The sequence below is a fragment of the Primulina huaijiensis genome, chromosome 5 (genome assembly GCF_012295235.1).
Source record: "Primulina huaijiensis isolate GDHJ02 chromosome 5, ASM1229523v2, whole genome shotgun sequence".
Lineage (NCBI taxonomy): Eukaryota > Viridiplantae > Streptophyta > Magnoliopsida > Lamiales > Gesneriaceae > Primulina > Primulina huaijiensis.
In genome coordinates, this window is record NC_133310.1 from 18,258,057 (window position 1) to 18,276,215 (window position 18,159).

Consider the following 18,159-nt stretch of genomic DNA (forward strand, 5'->3'; position numbering starts at 1 on the left):
CTTGCCCTATCACGCCTATTCAATTGGCGTGATACGTTAGTTTCATAACTTCCCTCAAAATACTGTTTAATTATTAAAATATTAACCTTAAACAGTTAAAAAAAACCCTATAAATATTGCATTCAGTTGACTAGATAAAATCTGTGATAGAGAGATACGATGTCTAAATCTTTAGAAGCCTTCTGATTGGTTGGCTGTTTGATCATATCATGACAGCCACAATTCCCATCACAATCAATCTACACCATCCATTCATCCGATATTCTCCTTTAATGAAGTCGTAAGATATAATCTTCCACCCTCGTATTCCAGCTAGCATTAACCAAAATAACGAAGATAAAAAAAAATCCAGCAGCAGAAATGGCATCACTGGCTGCCACTGCCAGCTCCGCGGCCGTTGTTCAGGCAACTCCATTCTTGGGGTCAAACCAAGAATGCCAATCCTTTAAGAGATGTTGTCTCAATGGGGAATAGCAAATACACCATGGTACTCCTTGAATATTACAATATCATATGCACAAATGGGGAAAAACACGTTGCACCGTGTTGAAGACTATAAAATTATCGTTTGAAGTTTGTACTAAATCTCTGGATTCACATCAATCATATGAACAGATGCAATCATAGAAAAGGAAGTCACGGGAGTGATACTACTCACTTGCAATATTAATGTGTTTGTGATTCTTGACAGGGTAATGACTTGTGGTACGGCCCAGATCGTGTGAAGTACTTGGGACCCTTTTCAGCTCAGACACCATCATACCTGACCAGATAATTCCCCGGTGACTACGGCTGGGATACTGCTGGTCTATCAGCTGATCCTGAGGCCTTTGCCAAGAACAGAGCCCTCGAGGTACAGCGTATTAGTCCAATCTCCCATTTTCAAGAAGCATAAATAGTACCGTTATGTAAAGATAATGTTAGCAACTTGCTCCCAACCTAAATATCGTGTCCAGGTGATCCACGGTCGTTGGGCCATGCTCGGAGCTCTGGGATGCATCACCCCTGAAGTTCTTCAGAAGTGGCTGAAAGTTAAATTCAAAGAGCCTGTGTGGTTCAAGGCCGGATCCCAGATATTAACTGAGGGTGGATTGGAATACTTGGGCAATCCAAATCTTGTCCACGCACAAAGCATTCTCGCAGTTCTTGGATTCCAAGTTATTTTAATGGGACTGGTGGAAGGATACAGAATCAATGGCTTGGATGGAGTTGGAGTCTTGGAGAGGGCAATGATCTCTACCCTGGTGGCCAATACTTTGACCCTCTTGGCTTAGCCGACGATCCTGTTACATTAGCTGAGCTCAAAGTAAAGGAAATCAAGAACGGAAGACTGGCTATGTTTTCCATGTTTGGATTCTTCGTGCAGGCTATTGTCACTGGCAAAGGTCCCCTGGAGAATCTATTGGATCATCTCGATAACCCTGTAGCTAACAACGCCTGGGTTTATGCCACCAAGTTTGCACCCGGATCATAAATTTGATTTCATGCATGAATGATATTATTTTCAGAAATTCAGTGTAATGTGTGCACCTTCGTCCCAAGTTTTCGCTACCTTGGTATACCCCTAGCAGCGAAACAATTGAAATCATCAGATTATTGCAAGATTGTTGATGCTATTGCTGCTAAGATTAACTCATGGCCTAGACATTCTCTTTATTACGCTGGCAAGCTTGAGTTGATCAGATCTGTCATACAAGGTATTGAATGTTTTTGGCTATCGATCCTTCCGGTTCCAAACTGTGTCATTGACTCAATTCACTCATTGTGCCGCAAATTTGTTTGGCCATCGAAACGCCCCCCATAGCGTGGGAGACACTATGTAAACTTCTATCAGATGGTGGATTGGGATTGAAAAACTTGAGAGGTTGGAATCTAGCATTGATTGCTAAAACTCTTTGGAAGATACATTTGAGGAAGGACAATTTATGGATCAAATGGGTTAATCATTTCTATAGTTCTTTCGGAGATATTTGGAAGTGGAGGTGGCATAAAGATGATTCACCATTGATCAAGCAAATCTTATCTATAAGGGATGTTTTGATACAGAGAATGGGCTCGGTTGAAGATGCTACTGGCATCTTGCATTCTTGGTTTCATGATAGGAAAGGGCTAAATCGCGCTTACATCTGGTTCGCAAATTCTGTTGGAAGATGGCCATGGAAACCACTGCTTAATTGCCCATTCATTCTACCGAAACACAAAGTTACTCTCTGGCTTATGGCACATTCAAAGCTCCTCACTAGAGATCGACTGCCATTCGCTACAGATAAGTCATGTGTTCTTTGTAATTCCGATCTCGAGTCCATTAATCACCTGTTCTTTGAATCTTCTTTCTCGGCAGCAATTTGGATAGAAGTGAGAAAATGGTTGGGTATGCGCAAAATTATGGGATCATCTGCGGCAATTCTGAGAGCTTTCCGAACCTGCTACAGAGGTAATTCGATGCTATCGAGGATGAGGATTACGGCCCTTGCGTCTACGATTTACTGCATATGGAATGCACGAAACAAGAAGATGTTCGATGATGATACACAGCAAACGGACGACTTAGTTCGTAGGGTTAAGATTAATGTTTTCCGTTGTATTCTTAGCTCTATTGATGTATTTCAATATGTAATGTACCAGTGGTTTTCTCTTGTTTCTTTTAGGGTCCCTACTGGGATGCCAATCTCGTTGTAACCAAGTTTTTTTTACCCTAGTTTTTAATGATATAGTTCATTAAAAAAAAAAAACAATTTATCGACTCCATAATAGTGGAGAAAATCATCATCAGATTTATTCAATTCAAAGACGGTGACAACTTGTCTTCAGAAACCTCAAAGACCCAGCCAGATAACATGCTGAAGAGAAACATTAGTTAAAATCTCACGAACAGAGATGAAATTTAAGAAAACTCAACTAGGGAAATCACAAGCTGCCACAATTTTTACTTGTGCCATAATGTAACAATATCGTTCTTACAGGAGAAGCAAGTCAAATGATACAGACATTTCTCTTCCTTCTGTGTCAACTACCACATACAGTCTAGTTCTAAATACAGAATCCTACACTCAGGAGCATGATGTTGAAACTTCCCCGATACAACAAAATAGATATCTATATACACTCGGCTAATCTCGAACCTAGTCTAACTTACATAATCCCCCATCAGCAACATGGGCTATAATATCAGTCTTTAAAAGAAGCATCTCAGACTTGGGAGCTAAAAAATTATACACGCCCTTCTCCACCATTTCCTTTGATTTTTCTCCACTTCACCCAAACCCAGCTTGTGGGCTTTTGCTGTGGCTTCACTTAACTGAACCTCGTAGCCTTTTTTCCAAGCCTCAAACCTCTGTTTCAGTTTCTGCACTTCCTCAACAGGATTTACGGAACGGGAGTGTCCAGACTTGCCTTCCACAACTGGCAAGGCTTCATCTTCAAAACTTTTTTTCCTTTGCTCAAACTCCTCCACAAGAGGACTAATTGCATTTAACCCACCATTCATCTCACGATATGCCCCGGCCTCCACACCATTGTTGTAGGATTTGATGGGGATGTCACCACCAAGATTTTGGATTCCCATAGGTTGACCGGATGTGTTGTCACTATTAAGACTCTTTTTTGCTGCTACCAAATTCATCTGCAATAACAAAGCAAGATGTAAGTAGCCCTACAGATAGTTATTAACTCCTCTAGTTTTAAAACTATCTTTTTTCCATGGGTTAACTGGTTATGACACTACAACCATTGTGACACTATCGATCACGTACTAACAAACAGAAGCTAAAGATAGACTATACCAAAGCTGATATATTTAATTATCTGTTTTATTTAACATTTTAAATGTTTTAGTCCTCCATTTTTGGGAACCATAATTTGTCCCACATTAGCCTAACTTCTGCCATATATCATTCCAAGTGAGTAGAAGACTTTGCCTGCATTCTGCACAATTTCATCCTAGACAGACATGTACATCAACTTCCTATAACAACCCTAAGCAGCTATCAGTCACCGCTCATGTGTAAGTTCAAAAGCAACCCACTCCACTGTCATCAATTGAGGCCATCCTTAATCTGGATGTTTCCTATCGACAGTGTTCATTGCCATCTATTGGAAATCATAGCAAAAGACTATGAATAACTCACTTGTAAAGATGAAATCTGAGTTTGCCACATCTCCTCCATGGATTTCATCTTGCCATCATATTCTGACCACCGTGCCTCAAATTGTTGTACTTGCACTCTCAAAACCTCAATTTCATTTTCCTTTTGTCCAAGTGTCACCTCTGCCATCAATAGCTGCCTTCTAAGTTCTTCAACACCTGAAGCTAACAGATCTGACGGCAGATCCTGCTCAGTAGATCAAAGTTAAGCATAGTTTGATTGCAACACAAGCTCATCCAAATCAAATATAAGAGACTGGAGGCGAGGGAGGCAATGCGCACATTGATTTTGACTAAAACGGCTTTCCATTTTTTGTTGTAACTAGATATCAGTTTTATTCTACTTCCCTTCATAGACGGTTACATACACAAAAAATCTAAAAATATCTAACAAATTTGCAGTAGAGTGGATGAATGGACACCAGTTCAATTACACTATCATGTTCACTTCAGTGCCAATTAAGCATAGCCTAGAACCAAAACGTGAAAAAAAAATGATAAAGCATTTTCTTGAGATGTAACCCGAGATATAAGAATTTCCGTGAGAATAAATGTCTAAAATTTAACGTAAAAGCATTGACTTGTTCTAACACATAAGATTACAAAAATTAGCAAATACAAGGTATCAAACGGGTAGCCAAGTTTAGACAGGGTTGTAGAGGAGTAAAATGTTTTTGTTCCTGGTCTCATTTTCTACTTATTGAATGAAAACACTTCAATTTTTGAGAAAGAAATAAAAGGTTGAAATTAAATATATCTTTGATTGCAAGTTTGTTTGAGATGAATAGTCAAAAGCAATTTTTAATTGTTGAAATAACTGAAAATAATATTAACTAGTATAGTTTTTGCGTATGTTACTCTTAAATTAAATAAAAATGGTAAAATTCATATTAGCAAATACTAAATAAGAGATCTACAAAAATATAATTTATGAAATAAAACTAATAAATTCATTAACATCAGAATGCTTTCATAAAACATGTACAAAAAATAGTGATTTGTAAATATCAAAGTAAAAAATAATTTGGATGGTAAAAACCAATCAAATGTGAAGTATAATATTTACTTACCAAGAAAACAAATGTAAAAAAATGAACAAGGTCAAAAAGGGTTAAATATTGATAAAATTCGAAGAATAGAGAATGTAGTTTAAATTGTAAAATAATAATACAAAAGCGTTATGAGAATTCAGATTCTTTTTTTCGCTTATTTATGCTTATCATTTATTGAGAAACAGATACTACCAAACATGACTACTAAGTATTTACATATTTATTTTTCCTGAAGAAACATTTAAAAATAGAAATGACCAATTTCTAAGGGTTCTAGACAGAACCAAAACTATAATCAAGTCATTGCTTTCGGAACACCATACCTTGACTTTATCCTTCTTCCACATTTTCCGTTTATTAACATTGTGAAGGCAACTTAAACGTCTACGAATCAACCATCCACGAATAACTGCAGAAAAGAACATGTGGGGATTATGATACTTCATTGTCGCAACGAGGACTTAAAGTTGACTCTTACCAGATTGTATTTGCAAAACTGCCACGAGCTGCTCATCCAATGTCTTTGAAACTACCTGCTTTTTCAACTTAAGCAAACCATACTCCTTTCTGGATATTTCACCACGGACATCTGAAAAAATAATTATCATTTTACTTATCAATGGTATCAAATGAGATAAATTGGCACGAGAAAGAAATGCCATATCATAACAAAGAGAGAATCTGATTGGGGCATTAGTTCAAATATATCATCAGAGAAGAAAAGTATTCTTATCTCTAAAATTTTCAATAGAGTTGACTGATTTGATGATGAAAAATTACGGAAAAAATCAGTCTTACATGATTGCAATTTGGTTACTCCTTGCTTGAGTTCAAGGAAATTCCGAGGAGAGTGATGACTGTGGAAGCACTTCTGCACCTCAAGAGAACCCTGCTGAGTTTGTTTTCTAACTTCTTCCAGTGCACCAATCTGTTGCACACAGTAGACAGCTGGTGATGCATACTAATCTGTGAGATCTTCTAACATACTATAAGCAATCTTCAGGAAATGTTGGCAACATATGCATAATCCAGAAAATAATAGAATCAACTGAATTTGCTAGATGAAAGTTAAAAACAGATTCAATTGTTCTTTGCTTCGGCGTTAACTTTTACAACTTCTGAAACTAACCATAAAATCTAAAAGAAGTGCATCAACTATTAACATTCATTAAACTTCTAGTAGATTATGAAAACCAAAACTTCCGTAATGCTGTTAGTCCTAACCCAGTTACATGTTGATACTCATCCAAAACCATCATATCCCGGAATACAATACAACGAAAGCCAAACTATCAAGACCCAAATTTATGCGGCCATAAAAGAACAGCATAAACAAAAAATATTAGAAACTGGCCAAACACAAACACAAAAACACACCTGTCCTGCACGGAAGTACAGTTTCGTGAAACCGACTTGATACATTTCTGGGAGGATATCAAACTGCTGCAGAATGGCAACTGATGTGGTTAAAGGATCTTGACATACATTACATTCTGGAATCAGGAACCCATACCTAAAAGCCCGGCCAGCAGATTTTAAAAGATCAATACAACCATAAGGAGTAAATAAAAATAAAGATAGCCACATTTTACCTCCTCGCAAATTCTTGATGTGCTATTCGCATGGGGTAACCTGATCTTGAAATCCTAGCCCCTGCTAGAACCCCGTAGCATCTGAGCTGCTTGAGCACAAGATCCTTTTCAAACTCACCAAGAAGCTGCTTACTATTTGGTTTTATGCAATAAATAAAGTGCGGCGTTGTGCTTTCAAGATGCTGCATTAATTTAAATAGCTGATCCTACAATTATAAAAGAATAGTCAAAAAAGTTTTTTAACACGTGCAATGAAGGAAAGTTTTAACAATTAAGTTTATGCCCCAAGGGTAACATGAAGGGTGGACATTACGCTCATTTGTACACCAAAGGTACGGATTACGTACGTTCATTTGTTCACTAAGTGTGCAAATCACGTTAAAAGAATAATTAGCTCAACAATTTCAGCAGTTTTCCATCTGCCAAACAATGCAGTTATCCAGTTGTTTCCAACTTTTTATTCTATTGGCTTGAGTGGTCTGGTAATAGATGGGATTAGGAATGGGAGAAAAAGCCACACCTTGTATCTTGTGGCTACACTTTGCTGTTGGCAAGCTAACTGGGATTCTTTAAGCATTACAGATGCAAACATCTGAGGAAGGCGACTGGTGCATGACGAGAGTAACTGAATGATATCAAATTGCAATTTATCTCTGTTCTTTTCCAAGAATCCACCTGAGTCATAAAGTACCTAAACACAAAATTAAACAACAGTTAAGAAGTTTGAGCACAATTCATGTACAAAAACATTGTCATATCAAAATATCCACATTGGGTGGTCATCCTTGTCACCACTAGAAGGCAGCATCCACAGAACAAGAAGTAAAAGTCAGGAATGCAATGTATACAAAATGTCAAACTGTTCAAATCAAGTTATGAACAGAAATTATATTTATGCACGTTAGGCATCCGATTGAGCCACATGCTAAGGTGGTTGACATATGGAAATCATAGTTCCAGTTCTGTGGAATATGATCTCATGGCCATAACCAAATATTATATTACACAAAACTAAAACAAACCTATTGTAACATACATGAAAAAACAGAAGAAGGCTCGCTATTAAAATCCCTTTATTGCATAATTCATATTAATACTGCATGAATCTGATATTCGTTGTTGTAGAACAGGTCTTAATAATTTGAAGCAGATGGGTTAGACGCAGCAGCAGTCCCAATAGACTTGAAATCTAATGCGCACATAAATAAGTTCAGCAAACTCACATGAAACTGGACAACCAATATGACAGAGAAGTATTACATAAAATCAAATACATGCTTGATGCTCTTCAAAATGAACAACATTCCCTGACAATAATGATTATCATTTATCATAGACCAACCGTAAGGCAATGTTTATTTAGGGAAAAAAATTCATAAGAATGGCAATCTAATGGACCACCAGTAAAGGGCACTCCAATAGAAAGATGGTCTTTTAAAAGTTGGAAAAAAAATTTCCACAGTTATGCTTAAATTTCCACTGCTGCAGATATAGCCACATTCTTACAGGAGTTCAAATTCCACAAAGGCACAACGATGCACAAAACTAACCTCTCCAGAGGAATGGTTAACACTGAATGCTGCTCCATCTCTATCTCCTTTAAAGCAATTATGAGTATTCAAGTGCTGCTTAAGCTTAGAAGCAAAAGTCAAAGCTGTGGCATTGGGGAAATTTGATTCTTCATCCAATAAAGATATCATTCCACTAGGTCCCTGCTGATATACAAAACAAACTATAATAATTACACTATACTATACCAACGACCTTCTATTTTGCTTGCATGCGTGAACATGACTATAAGTCTATTACAGGTTCATATTACATATAATCTAAAAGATTGAAGCAGGGGAGCACACATGAATTTGGAAGTAAGAAATTGTTTGTAATTCTCTACCAACATTAAGTCCTGGCCTAGACTAGACACAGTTCACAGAGACCCCACCACAAAAACACGTATTTAGGTTAATCGTGTAAAATCATGAATGCATCAGATAAGGAACTATAAAAGGAAAGAAGAAAACCAAAAGGAAAAAAATAAAGAGATATAAAAACAACACAGTACAGACTCCTAACACACTTAATACATGGAGAAAAGAAACACCTTCTCAATGAGATCTAAACAGTCTTGGTTGTCTTCGAAATCAACTTTTGTCCAGTCAACTCCATCTACCTCGTACTCCTGGAATAAAGATAGTGTTATCATAGGTATAACATTTGGAGTAGTAAAAAACAGGGATCTTCTAAAAAGAATCAACTGAAAATATATAAGATACTAAAAGTTCCAGGAGTGCTATTTTGCACATATAATAGCACATCAGCATGCACCAATGGGCAGAACTTTTGAAATTTAAAGAAATTACACAGCTATTCCATATCCATGCATACATTAAAAAAAAAAAAAAATTTAAAAATCACTTAAAAAGCAAGTCCGCGACACTAACAATCCATGTTTGCCTAAAAGTCATATGCGTGAATTCAAGCAAAAAAAATTATCATCGATCAAGCTCCAAAATTCATGTAAAGAATTTGAAAATTATTTCAAAAATTCTCTACAATTTTTAGACTGTAGTTACACCCTCATAAATTGGCAAAATAGAAAAATAATCCCACATGCCAAAAAACTACGTCGGGGTATCCACCATATACATGCTAAACATGCCCAGAGCCATCATTAAGCGCCATTTTTACGTGTTTTAATTGTGTTATTTTAATCTATTATTGTATGAGTTTAGGGTATCGAATCTGCATTTTATCTTTTTTATTCATAATTTAAGCATATTACTCATCCCTCATATGTTTCGGTTGATTTGTAGGTGCACATGATCAAAAAGATGAGAATTATCAGCTAAACTCCGAGCAAGACATGCTAGGGCGGTTGATATGACCGCCCCAGCGGGCAAATGAAGAAAAGAAAACAAATAAATTCGGGTAGGCCGCACTAGGGCGGGTATTTTTGCCTGGCCCAGTGCGCTAATGAAGAAAAACAAGCCATATTTGCGAGGATGATGCACTAGGGCGGTATAGAAATAGCGGTCGACCAGATAAGGAAAAAAATATGCACAATTATATTTCAATTTTTAGGGCTAGGGCGCGAGGGCAGTATATATATTATATATATTATAGCAGCCCTAATACACGAAGGGAGATCATCAGACAACATCAGACGCCAAGAAGGAGAAAGCAGCAGCTAGACAAGAGGAAAAGCGAAGAACAAGAACTCAACAGCGTTATCTTTTTCTCTTCTATTTTAGTTAGGATTTAGGGGATCTTATCTCAAGCAATTTTGATTTTTTTTAAGATTGAATTTTGTTTTTGAGCATACTTGATTATGTTATTAGTTTTTATTGCAATTTTGGAGCATGATCAACTTCGAAGTGATTTTATATATTATAATTGAGACCGATTGGAGATTTTATAACAAGATAAGTAACATAATTCATGGATCTACAACTTAAATAAATATATGAGGTTCGATACATGTTGATAGTCGTGAGGATTTTACGATTCGTTAATGCGATTGCAATTGTTAATTAACATAAGGAAGGACAGTTGTTTACTGCATATTGTAAATTAGATTAATATAGTTCGACATAGAACATTGATAGATTAAGGAATCCCGTCAAAGCACGGCTTATGAATTTGAAATTTAATCACTAAAGAAGATCAAGGGGTACGTGAATTGATATCATAACAATTGTTTATTTATTATTTTTATTTATATTATTTATATTGTGTTTGGTCTTTTTTATTTCAATTTTAATTTAGTTGATTAATTAATTCACTTATTATTTTAATTTTAATTAACTAAATAAATGTGCTTAGGGAAAATTTGTCTAATTAATATCTGTTGGAACGATATTTGTACTTGTACACTTTATTATAACTTGACTCGTGCATTTGTGATTTATCCGAACTTAAAAGATTAATCTTATTGGAGAATTTATTGTGCAAGAAAAGTTTGATCACATCATTTGCCAATTTTTTCTCACATTCAAAATTCCACGCCAAACAAGTGCTGGAACGGTGTAGGAATCTGAAACTGGACAGAAATACTTGGGTGTCCGTAAATTCTTGATCGTGCAGACAAGTCAAACAGGATAAAACTGCAAGCATGGTAATCTGCCTATTGATTTACCAGATTTAAAAAAAAAAAAAAAAGCAGTCTTTTAGCAGATCATCAAAATCAATGATAACCGCAGTGATGTGGTTCGATTTCTTGCAAATGGACATGTTAAAGGGGTGTAACATAAACCAACCTTGCAATTCCTTATTTTGCACTCACAGTAACATATACGTTGCTTACCTCTTGCACAAGTTTGAAGAGATGCCGAGTAAAATGTTGCTGGAGCCTCTCATGAGCATAATTTATGCAAAACTGTTCAAAACTATTTTTCTGGAGCAAAATAAAAAAAGAATGAACATGAGTGAAATATGGGTAGATGATAATCTCAGAACCAACAAAAACTTAGCTAATTTTTACTTTGAAAGATTCAAACCCCTGAATATCTAGAATGCTTATGGATTTCCCAGAGTGTTGTTTGCTCACTGCAAGTGCTGAATTGATCTCTTCTACAAGCCAATCGAACAAGCTCGCGTAGATGAACTTTGCCAGTGCATCTCTTGTATCTCTTGCCTAAATCAAAACAAAAATTAGCTTCTATTGAAATGAAAATGGATTGGTAGTTTAGTTTCTTTCACAAAGTAGACAATACACATGCATGTGCCAGAGGACTGGCAAGAAATATTGGTGTAACTTTGCGTGGTTGTGAGACCAAGAAACAGCTAAGCTTTGAAGAATAAATACGAATTTTTTTAATGAACCTGTTGTAGTGTCAACGTTTTGATGACTTCTTCATTTCCATCTTGTATTCTACAGGATGACAAAGCATGCATTAGGTCCCATGCACTGCAGCCTATCAAGCTAGCGGCATTGGTAACAGCTGCAGCAGATAAAGGAAACTGACTCTGAATTCTTAAATCAAAGCATCGATACATTAGCATGGATATCAAAAATTTCAGGCACCTGTTTTCAGCCTTACCTAAAAAAGTGCTTAGTCAAAGAAAATATTGGAATTATAAATAATTACTGGTGCATTTAAATCATGTGGAACTAATTTACTAGTGTGGATCAGGTGATGAAGAAGAACCAAGTGCTAAGCTACAAGAGACTACAAAGCATATTCAGTAGAAGCACCAAATGATGAGCTACAAATGAAATGAAGTAACTTATGAAGAAGAGGATTTCTCCAGGAGGCAGTCGCTAAATTGAAAATCTTAGGGTGGAGAAATATGTCTAGGTTCCTTGTGAACAGATGTGATTTCAGTCATACTCAACAAATGTTATGTCATCGGTTACTTCTCGTATCAACAAGCTGCTGTGAGGCTGATGCTGTTGTAGATCATCTCACACCATCCGACTCAACAGACTAGATGGCCTATGATTTTCTAACAGAAGATCGTCTGAAGTAAAAAGTATTTCTCCTCTTATGCAACTCCAAAAACTTAATCTTTTTCAAAGGGAACTATATAGGACAACCACAAGCAATGAGGAGGCCAAAGACACAAAAGTGAAGTGCGATATTTAACTTACCTTCATCAGCAATAACCTCTATGTGGTTTTCATTGTCAACAACATGAAATAATATATTTCCCAGCCACAATACTGCAGAAATCATCTCAAAGGCATGTTCCTGATCTTCTTTGCTAATTCCAACCATATTTAAAGCTCCCTGATAAATGAACACTCTATCGAATCAGTGATAAACTAACATCTCCAAAAAAATTGTTCAGCCAGCAACTCAGTTCGTGAAAATCTATTTCCCTTATTAAAGGAATGTAAACCAGCAGTAAGATGTTTTCCCCTCTCAGGATATAATCCTTTTCATGTTACATGTTAACGTTTGTGTGGGAGATTAAACTACAATGATAGTCAATCCATTACATATCACGATCTCGTACACCAGACATTACCATAAGAATCTGAAACTTCAGAGAATCATCAACATCATGGATCTCCAAGCAATCACTTTGATTGAGATAGTTGTACTCAGAAGCCCTTTTTAACTTCAACCTACCTGAAAAGGAAACCATTGACTCAGGCTAAGCTAAAGAACAAAGGTACTTCTGCATTCTTTATAATGTGATGACATTCATCTCGCCAGATTGCTATTTTTCACATGTGAAATAAAATGAAAAAGTAGTTACAAGAAAGTTAAAACAGGCTTAAGCACCTAGGAAAGTTGTACGGTGACCCCATGAGATTTGCAAAAGAGAAGGAAGAAAAGGCACCCTATCTAGTGGAAAATGCTGAAAACAAACCTCGGAGGCCAGATGGAGCCCCAGCGCAAAGCTGGTAGAAGATGTGGTATGATCTTTCTCCCTGGGCCTGCTGAACCACTCTTGACTGCTCCAATGAGATTTTGATTCAGAAAGTTCATGGAATAGATACACAACTCAAAGAATCAACTATAATTTCAAACAGAGACACTGACCTTATCGACTAGGACTACACCATTGGTTCATGAATTGATGTTTTGATGCACACAAGGAATTGAAATCAAGTCAGTGAACCATAACACAAACAGAAGTCAACAAATAATATTCCCAATTTTACGAAGTTCAACTAGACCAATAAAGCATACTTACATGTCTGCAATTTAGCACCACATATTTTTCCAGCAGCACTGAAGTGAATTTCAATTAGCTTTCCCTGCACCAAGTGTGAACTACATTATGCCAATAAATGTTTAAAATTAATTAAAAATGTCTCTCAAATGACAGCAAAAGAGATAACTCACAAATCGGCTGGAATTGTCATTCAGGGATGTTTTAGCATTACCAAAGGCCTCCAGTATGTAGCTTGTCTGCAAGACTTTAGATTCTATTCCACCACAACCTCCATCGAGCGCAGCCAAGTATTTCATGGCAAACTTAGCTGTTTCTGTTTTTCCAGCTCCACTCTCCCCACTAAAATTTTACAACCATTAATTTTTCTAAGGCATAATCAACGAAATGAACATAGAGAAGAAGTATATAATCAGGCAACAAAATAAAGTATCAAAGGGGAAGCTGGTTACAGAAACTAACGAATGGCTATAAAAAAACTTCAACCAACCTTATGATGATGGATTGGTTTTTTTCATCTGTAAAACTCAAAAAACGAAAAGAAAAATTGATAAAATAGGAGCCTTGGTGACATGTTAACTCTATGGAGCATTTGAACAACACACTTTCAGGAAATTTATAACACCTGTCATCATTTTATTGTATGCGGTATCAGCTATAGCATAAATATGAGGGCTGTCCAAAAGTTTCTGCCTGTACGCCGTAGCTACATCATTCCCATATAGTTGGACATCTTTGAATGGATTGATAGCAAGTAAAACTGGGCCTGCTTTGCTCTATATAACACAGAAAAACGAATTCATTCGAGAGTGCTCATATTATTACTTTTTTCTATTGAAACTTGGAAATGAGTATGTCATTCAGATGCTTACATATATTATGTCTTGACAATATCTGTGATAAAGATTATGAAGAACTGAAGGCTCGTTTAAGTAAATAAGTTGTAAAAGCTCATTCACGCCCTCAAGAATGTCTGGATTGGCAGGTAAAAGCTCTCTGATGGGAAACGTCACAACCTATAGTTCACACCGTTCGCAAATGTTGATATAAAGAAATCTAAAAACAAAAAATAAAGGACAAAACACTACCTATCCATCTTGAACATAGTTACTATATAATAGATCATGAAAGAAATAACTAACACTTCTATTGGGTAGCACAACAGAAGCTCTCTCCCCCGAAGTTGAAATTACTTGCCCTAATTCCCAAAGTCCATCATGCAGCCAACACCAAACACGAAGTTCCTGAAAGAAAATGAGGAAGTGATGCTACAAATACACATGATCAAAGGCTCACATAAACTTAACATCATGTAATCTCAACTTAATCAAATGTTTCAACATGCAGATCTAAACGGTGTAAGTTGTATCAGTAGCCAGATAATGAACCAGAGAAGTAGGCAACAATTGAAATTCCATTTTGCAGAAAAGGTCTAATCTTAGAAAACTAAGTAATGTTCTTAACAGAACTCAAAGATATCCCAAATTTTCACAAAATAGTAACGTGAAATGTATCAAATATTAACCAAAAAACAGCAGAAAGCATAACGTTTTCTACCAAATTCATCTGCACATATTGTGGCTTAAATGAAGAAGCTTGAACGGGCTATGAAATGATATTTGTCTAATTCTGCTTTATGCATCCAAAACCCTCGTATCATCACATACATTATTCACGTGTTCACAAAATACCAAATAAAGAACTGTTGGCCCAAGAACCTCATTAAAAATAATCATGACTGCATTTTTAGAAATTTTAACATAAAGATCAATTAATTCAAACAAGAGACCAATATATATCAACCGAATTGACTACCTTTTTCATGAAATTTTCCAGGCTATCATTCCCCTCAAAGTCCTTGAACCCTGAGAGAGATCCAGGGGAAGAATCCACGGGCTTGGCGATGTCCTTCTCCTCCAATTGGGACTCGTGTTCCTCCTCCTCAGCTGAAACCATGACATAGGGAGATTCTCCTCCGTCCATTCCTCTGACCTTTTTAGCCCCAGAACTATTCAGTCCATTCCTTGTCAAGCCATTCAAATCTTCCTTCTTCACATTGCAATCTGATGGATTCAAATGCGGTTCAGCTTCCCCACCTTCGATGACCGTTGGCAGCGCCCGCTTGAAGGAAGGAAGCCTTGCCCGAGGGGTGAGCTTGGGACGGACCGGAAGTGCTGGAGGCAAGTCCTTCGGCTTCTCATTCTCGTCTCTCCGCTGGAGCAAATCCAACATTTGCTCCAAAGAGCTCCGGGACATCGAATTTGGCGATACAGACAACATATTTCCCCCTAAAAGAGCTCCGAATCCAATCACAGATTCTGCGATTACTCTTCTTTTTTTAAAGCAGGTTCCGACCTACGTCTAACGTGACATTGCTCAAAACAAGAGGAGCATAAAACCCAAACCCAGATCAAAATCCCAAATACTTCAAACTTACGGCCACAACCTTCAAATTTGAAGATTGCATCACCATGAATCGAACACAAATTTCACGCTGAAACGCGGAAAAAAAAAAACAAACAAATGAAGCACAAAAAATCGATCCCTGAAAACACAAACTGAAAACAACGAGCTTATCCACTTCGCAAAAAAAGCCTCTTAACACAAAACGTTTCACGATAAACAAATTCCAAGGTGGCTCAAGATTGTGAATTTAAGCAAGATTATTGCAAATTCATCGCAACTGAGTTCTTAAAACCAGCTTTTACGAATAAATATCTAATAAATTTTAAAAAATCGTAATGATTTGAAATAGTTTACCGAGCCAGCTAGAGGAGCGTTGAGATCTGACAAGGAAATTGAGTTTGAAAATGGAAAAAACAATCCAACAAATGGGAATTGGGATTAAGTTCGACACCTTTTTCTTCTCCCAACCTCGTGAAAAAAGTAAACTTGAATTTATAGGAAGTCTTCCAATATAAATTTGAGCCGAAATTAATTTATTAATGAATTTGTAACCTTGAATATTTACCAATTTAAAAATAAAAAATCAAATGCATTTAAGTCATAAAATTATTAATCATTCAATCGGTTATGAGACGATCTCACATATCTATCTGTATAGACGAGTCAACTCAATTAATTATAAAATCGCTAAAAATAATATTTTTCTATAAATTGAGACAAATTTGAGATCTATTTCATAAAATTGACAAACCATGAAAATTATTTGGGAATTATGGAATTAAAATTTATTGTTTTTCACGCACATTTTCACCATTTGGTGTGAGTTATAGGACTCCATGTTCTTGGTTTATTTACGATTTAACTTGAACTCTAAAAAAAATTGGAGTTGAAAAATAGTTTTGTTGTTCTTATCTATCAATTTATCGTCTTCATATGATAGATTAATGTAGTTGAAAAATAGTTTTGTTGTTCTTATCTATCAATTTATCGTCTTCATATGATAGATTAATGTCGTTTCATATCACAAATCGAAAAGTAAACTAAATTTTTTATTAATATAATTTTCATCCATACTCTCGTTTTATATGAAACTTTATTTTTTCATTATGATGGAGATAAGAATATAACTTAATATAATATCGTGATTTTTTTTATTTTATAATTAAAAATGTTTTTATAACTACACCACATAAATTTACCAAAATTATAAATTTTTATGTCAAAAATAATTCTCTTTGTCGGTGTTTTTTTATATGTATTTTCTCTTATTTTATTTAATTTTTTTTATATGTATTTTCTCTTATTTTATTTAATTTCATGATTTTAAAAGATTTTAAAAGATTTCAGTGTCTCCCACTAAAACAGAACCGCATGACGGGATGTTTTGTATGTCACTTCCCTTCGATGACAAAATCTCAATTTCCAATGGCCATTTTAAGGCAATTTTGCCATTTTACTGTCGGCCTAATTTTCTTTTTTTATTATTTTTATTTCTTTTAAGATAGAGGTTTATTATTATTTTTATTATTATTATTATTAAGCAAAAATTTATATGAGACGGTCTCACGGTTCGTATTTTGTGAGACGGATATCTTATTTGGATCATCAATGAAAAAGTATTACTTTTTATGCTAAGAGTATTAATTTTTATTGTGAATATCGATAGGATTGACCCGTTTAATAGATAAAGATTCGTGAGACCGTCTCGCAAGAGACCTGCTCTTATTATTATCTTGACGCAAAATAAATATTCCATCAAGATTATTAATTTTGAATTTTCCATTTTGTCGAATCAAACTAAATCTAAAATTTAGAATAAACTAAAATTTCCATTCCGGTTTTGATGGGAATTTTTTCATTTTTATTCAAAATTTGTCGCGCTGATGAAGTTTTATTTAGTCATACATAAGATAAATGATCGGATTTCTATTTGATCCACATGCATTAAGTTGAATGTCTAGATTTTTTCGATTAAGTTTTAATAATTTCGATGTTGACTTTCTGTTTCTTGAATTCAATTTATTGATTTAAGCTCCTATATATATTTAAATTCAAATTTAGGATCTCCTACTTTTGTAGCAAAATGCCAAAGTGACCTTTGAAAATGTTTTTTTTAAGGTGCAAGATTCAAATATCCCAAGAATAATACATGGTAAACACTTCATATCTCCAAATAATGCATTTTGATTTGAAAATTATCACACTTTAGTCCTTCAAGCTTAAATATTTTCAAAAAAAACCCAAAATAACGATGGAAAAATATATTTTCATGTTTTATTTTAATATTTTAGAATATTTAAAAAAATAGATTTAATCAATGTTAGATAGCAGGAGCAACTAA

At 35.5% G+C, this 18,159-nt stretch overlaps 2 protein-coding genes and 1 pseudogene across 3 annotated transcripts; 2 read left to right on the forward strand and 1 right to left on the reverse strand.

The window, feature by feature from the left end:
- Positions 1 to 360: 360 nt before the first annotated feature.
- Positions 361 to 1,549, forward strand: LOC140976761 (chlorophyll a-b binding protein 13, chloroplastic-like; annotated as a pseudogene).
- On the forward strand, positions 1,493 to 2,679 carry LOC140977704 (uncharacterized). The gene is made up of 2 exons (XM_073442450.1): positions 1,493 to 1,697; positions 1,805 to 2,679. The coding sequence occupies exons 1-2, from the start codon at positions 1,493 to 1,495 to the stop codon at positions 2,677 to 2,679; spliced, it is 1,080 nt and encodes a 359-aa protein (XP_073298551.1).
- A 220-nt stretch (positions 2,680 to 2,899) lies between these two features.
- LOC140976760 (myosin-2-like) lies at positions 2,900 to 16,299 on the reverse strand. Of its 2 annotated transcripts, none has more exons than XM_073441061.1 (24): positions 15,228 to 16,299; positions 14,555 to 14,656; positions 14,285 to 14,428; positions 14,038 to 14,188; positions 13,903 to 13,930; positions 13,586 to 13,754; positions 13,434 to 13,497; positions 13,280 to 13,293; positions 13,107 to 13,191; positions 12,759 to 12,862; positions 12,379 to 12,517; positions 11,610 to 11,728; positions 11,269 to 11,421; positions 11,092 to 11,181; positions 8,890 to 8,967; positions 8,339 to 8,503; positions 7,309 to 7,479; positions 6,789 to 6,994; positions 6,574 to 6,709; positions 5,995 to 6,124; positions 5,675 to 5,785; positions 5,520 to 5,605; positions 4,128 to 4,331; positions 2,900 to 3,622 (listed from the first exon to the last, which is right to left on the reverse strand). In XM_073441061.1, the coding sequence occupies exons 1-24, from the start codon at positions 15,690 to 15,692 to the stop codon at positions 3,203 to 3,205; spliced, it is 3,534 nt and encodes a 1,177-aa protein (XP_073297162.1). In that variant the 5' UTR covers positions 15,693 to 16,299; the 3' UTR covers positions 2,900 to 3,202. The 2 variants fall into 2 exon arrangements, with proteins under 2 accessions (XP_073297162.1, XP_073297163.1); XM_073441062.1 differs by having other exon boundaries at positions 8,339 to 8,500; positions 15,228 to 16,298.
- Between the last annotated feature and the right edge of the window lie 1,860 nt (positions 16,300 to 18,159).

Coding starts and splice junctions, on each gene's coding strand:
- LOC140977704 (XM_073442450.1), top strand. CDS start 1,493: ATGATATTATTTTCAGAAATTCAGTGTAATGTGTGCACCTTCGTCCCA. Junction 1,698..1,804: donor GATCAGATCTGTCATACAAG/GTATTGAATGTT, acceptor CGCCCCCCATAG/CGTGGGAGACACTATGTAAA.
- LOC140976760 (XM_073441061.1), bottom strand. CDS start 15,692: ATGTTGTCTGTATCGCCAAATTCGATGTCCCGGAGCTCTTTGGAGCAA. Junction 8,504..8,889: donor GTTTAGATCTCATTGAGAAG/GTGTTTCTTTTC, acceptor TTTGTATATCAG/CAGGGACCTAGTGGAATGAT. Junction 6,125..6,573: donor TGTACTTCCGTGCAGGACAG/GTGTGTTTTTGT, acceptor TGTGTGCAACAG/ATTGGTGCACTGGAAGAAGT.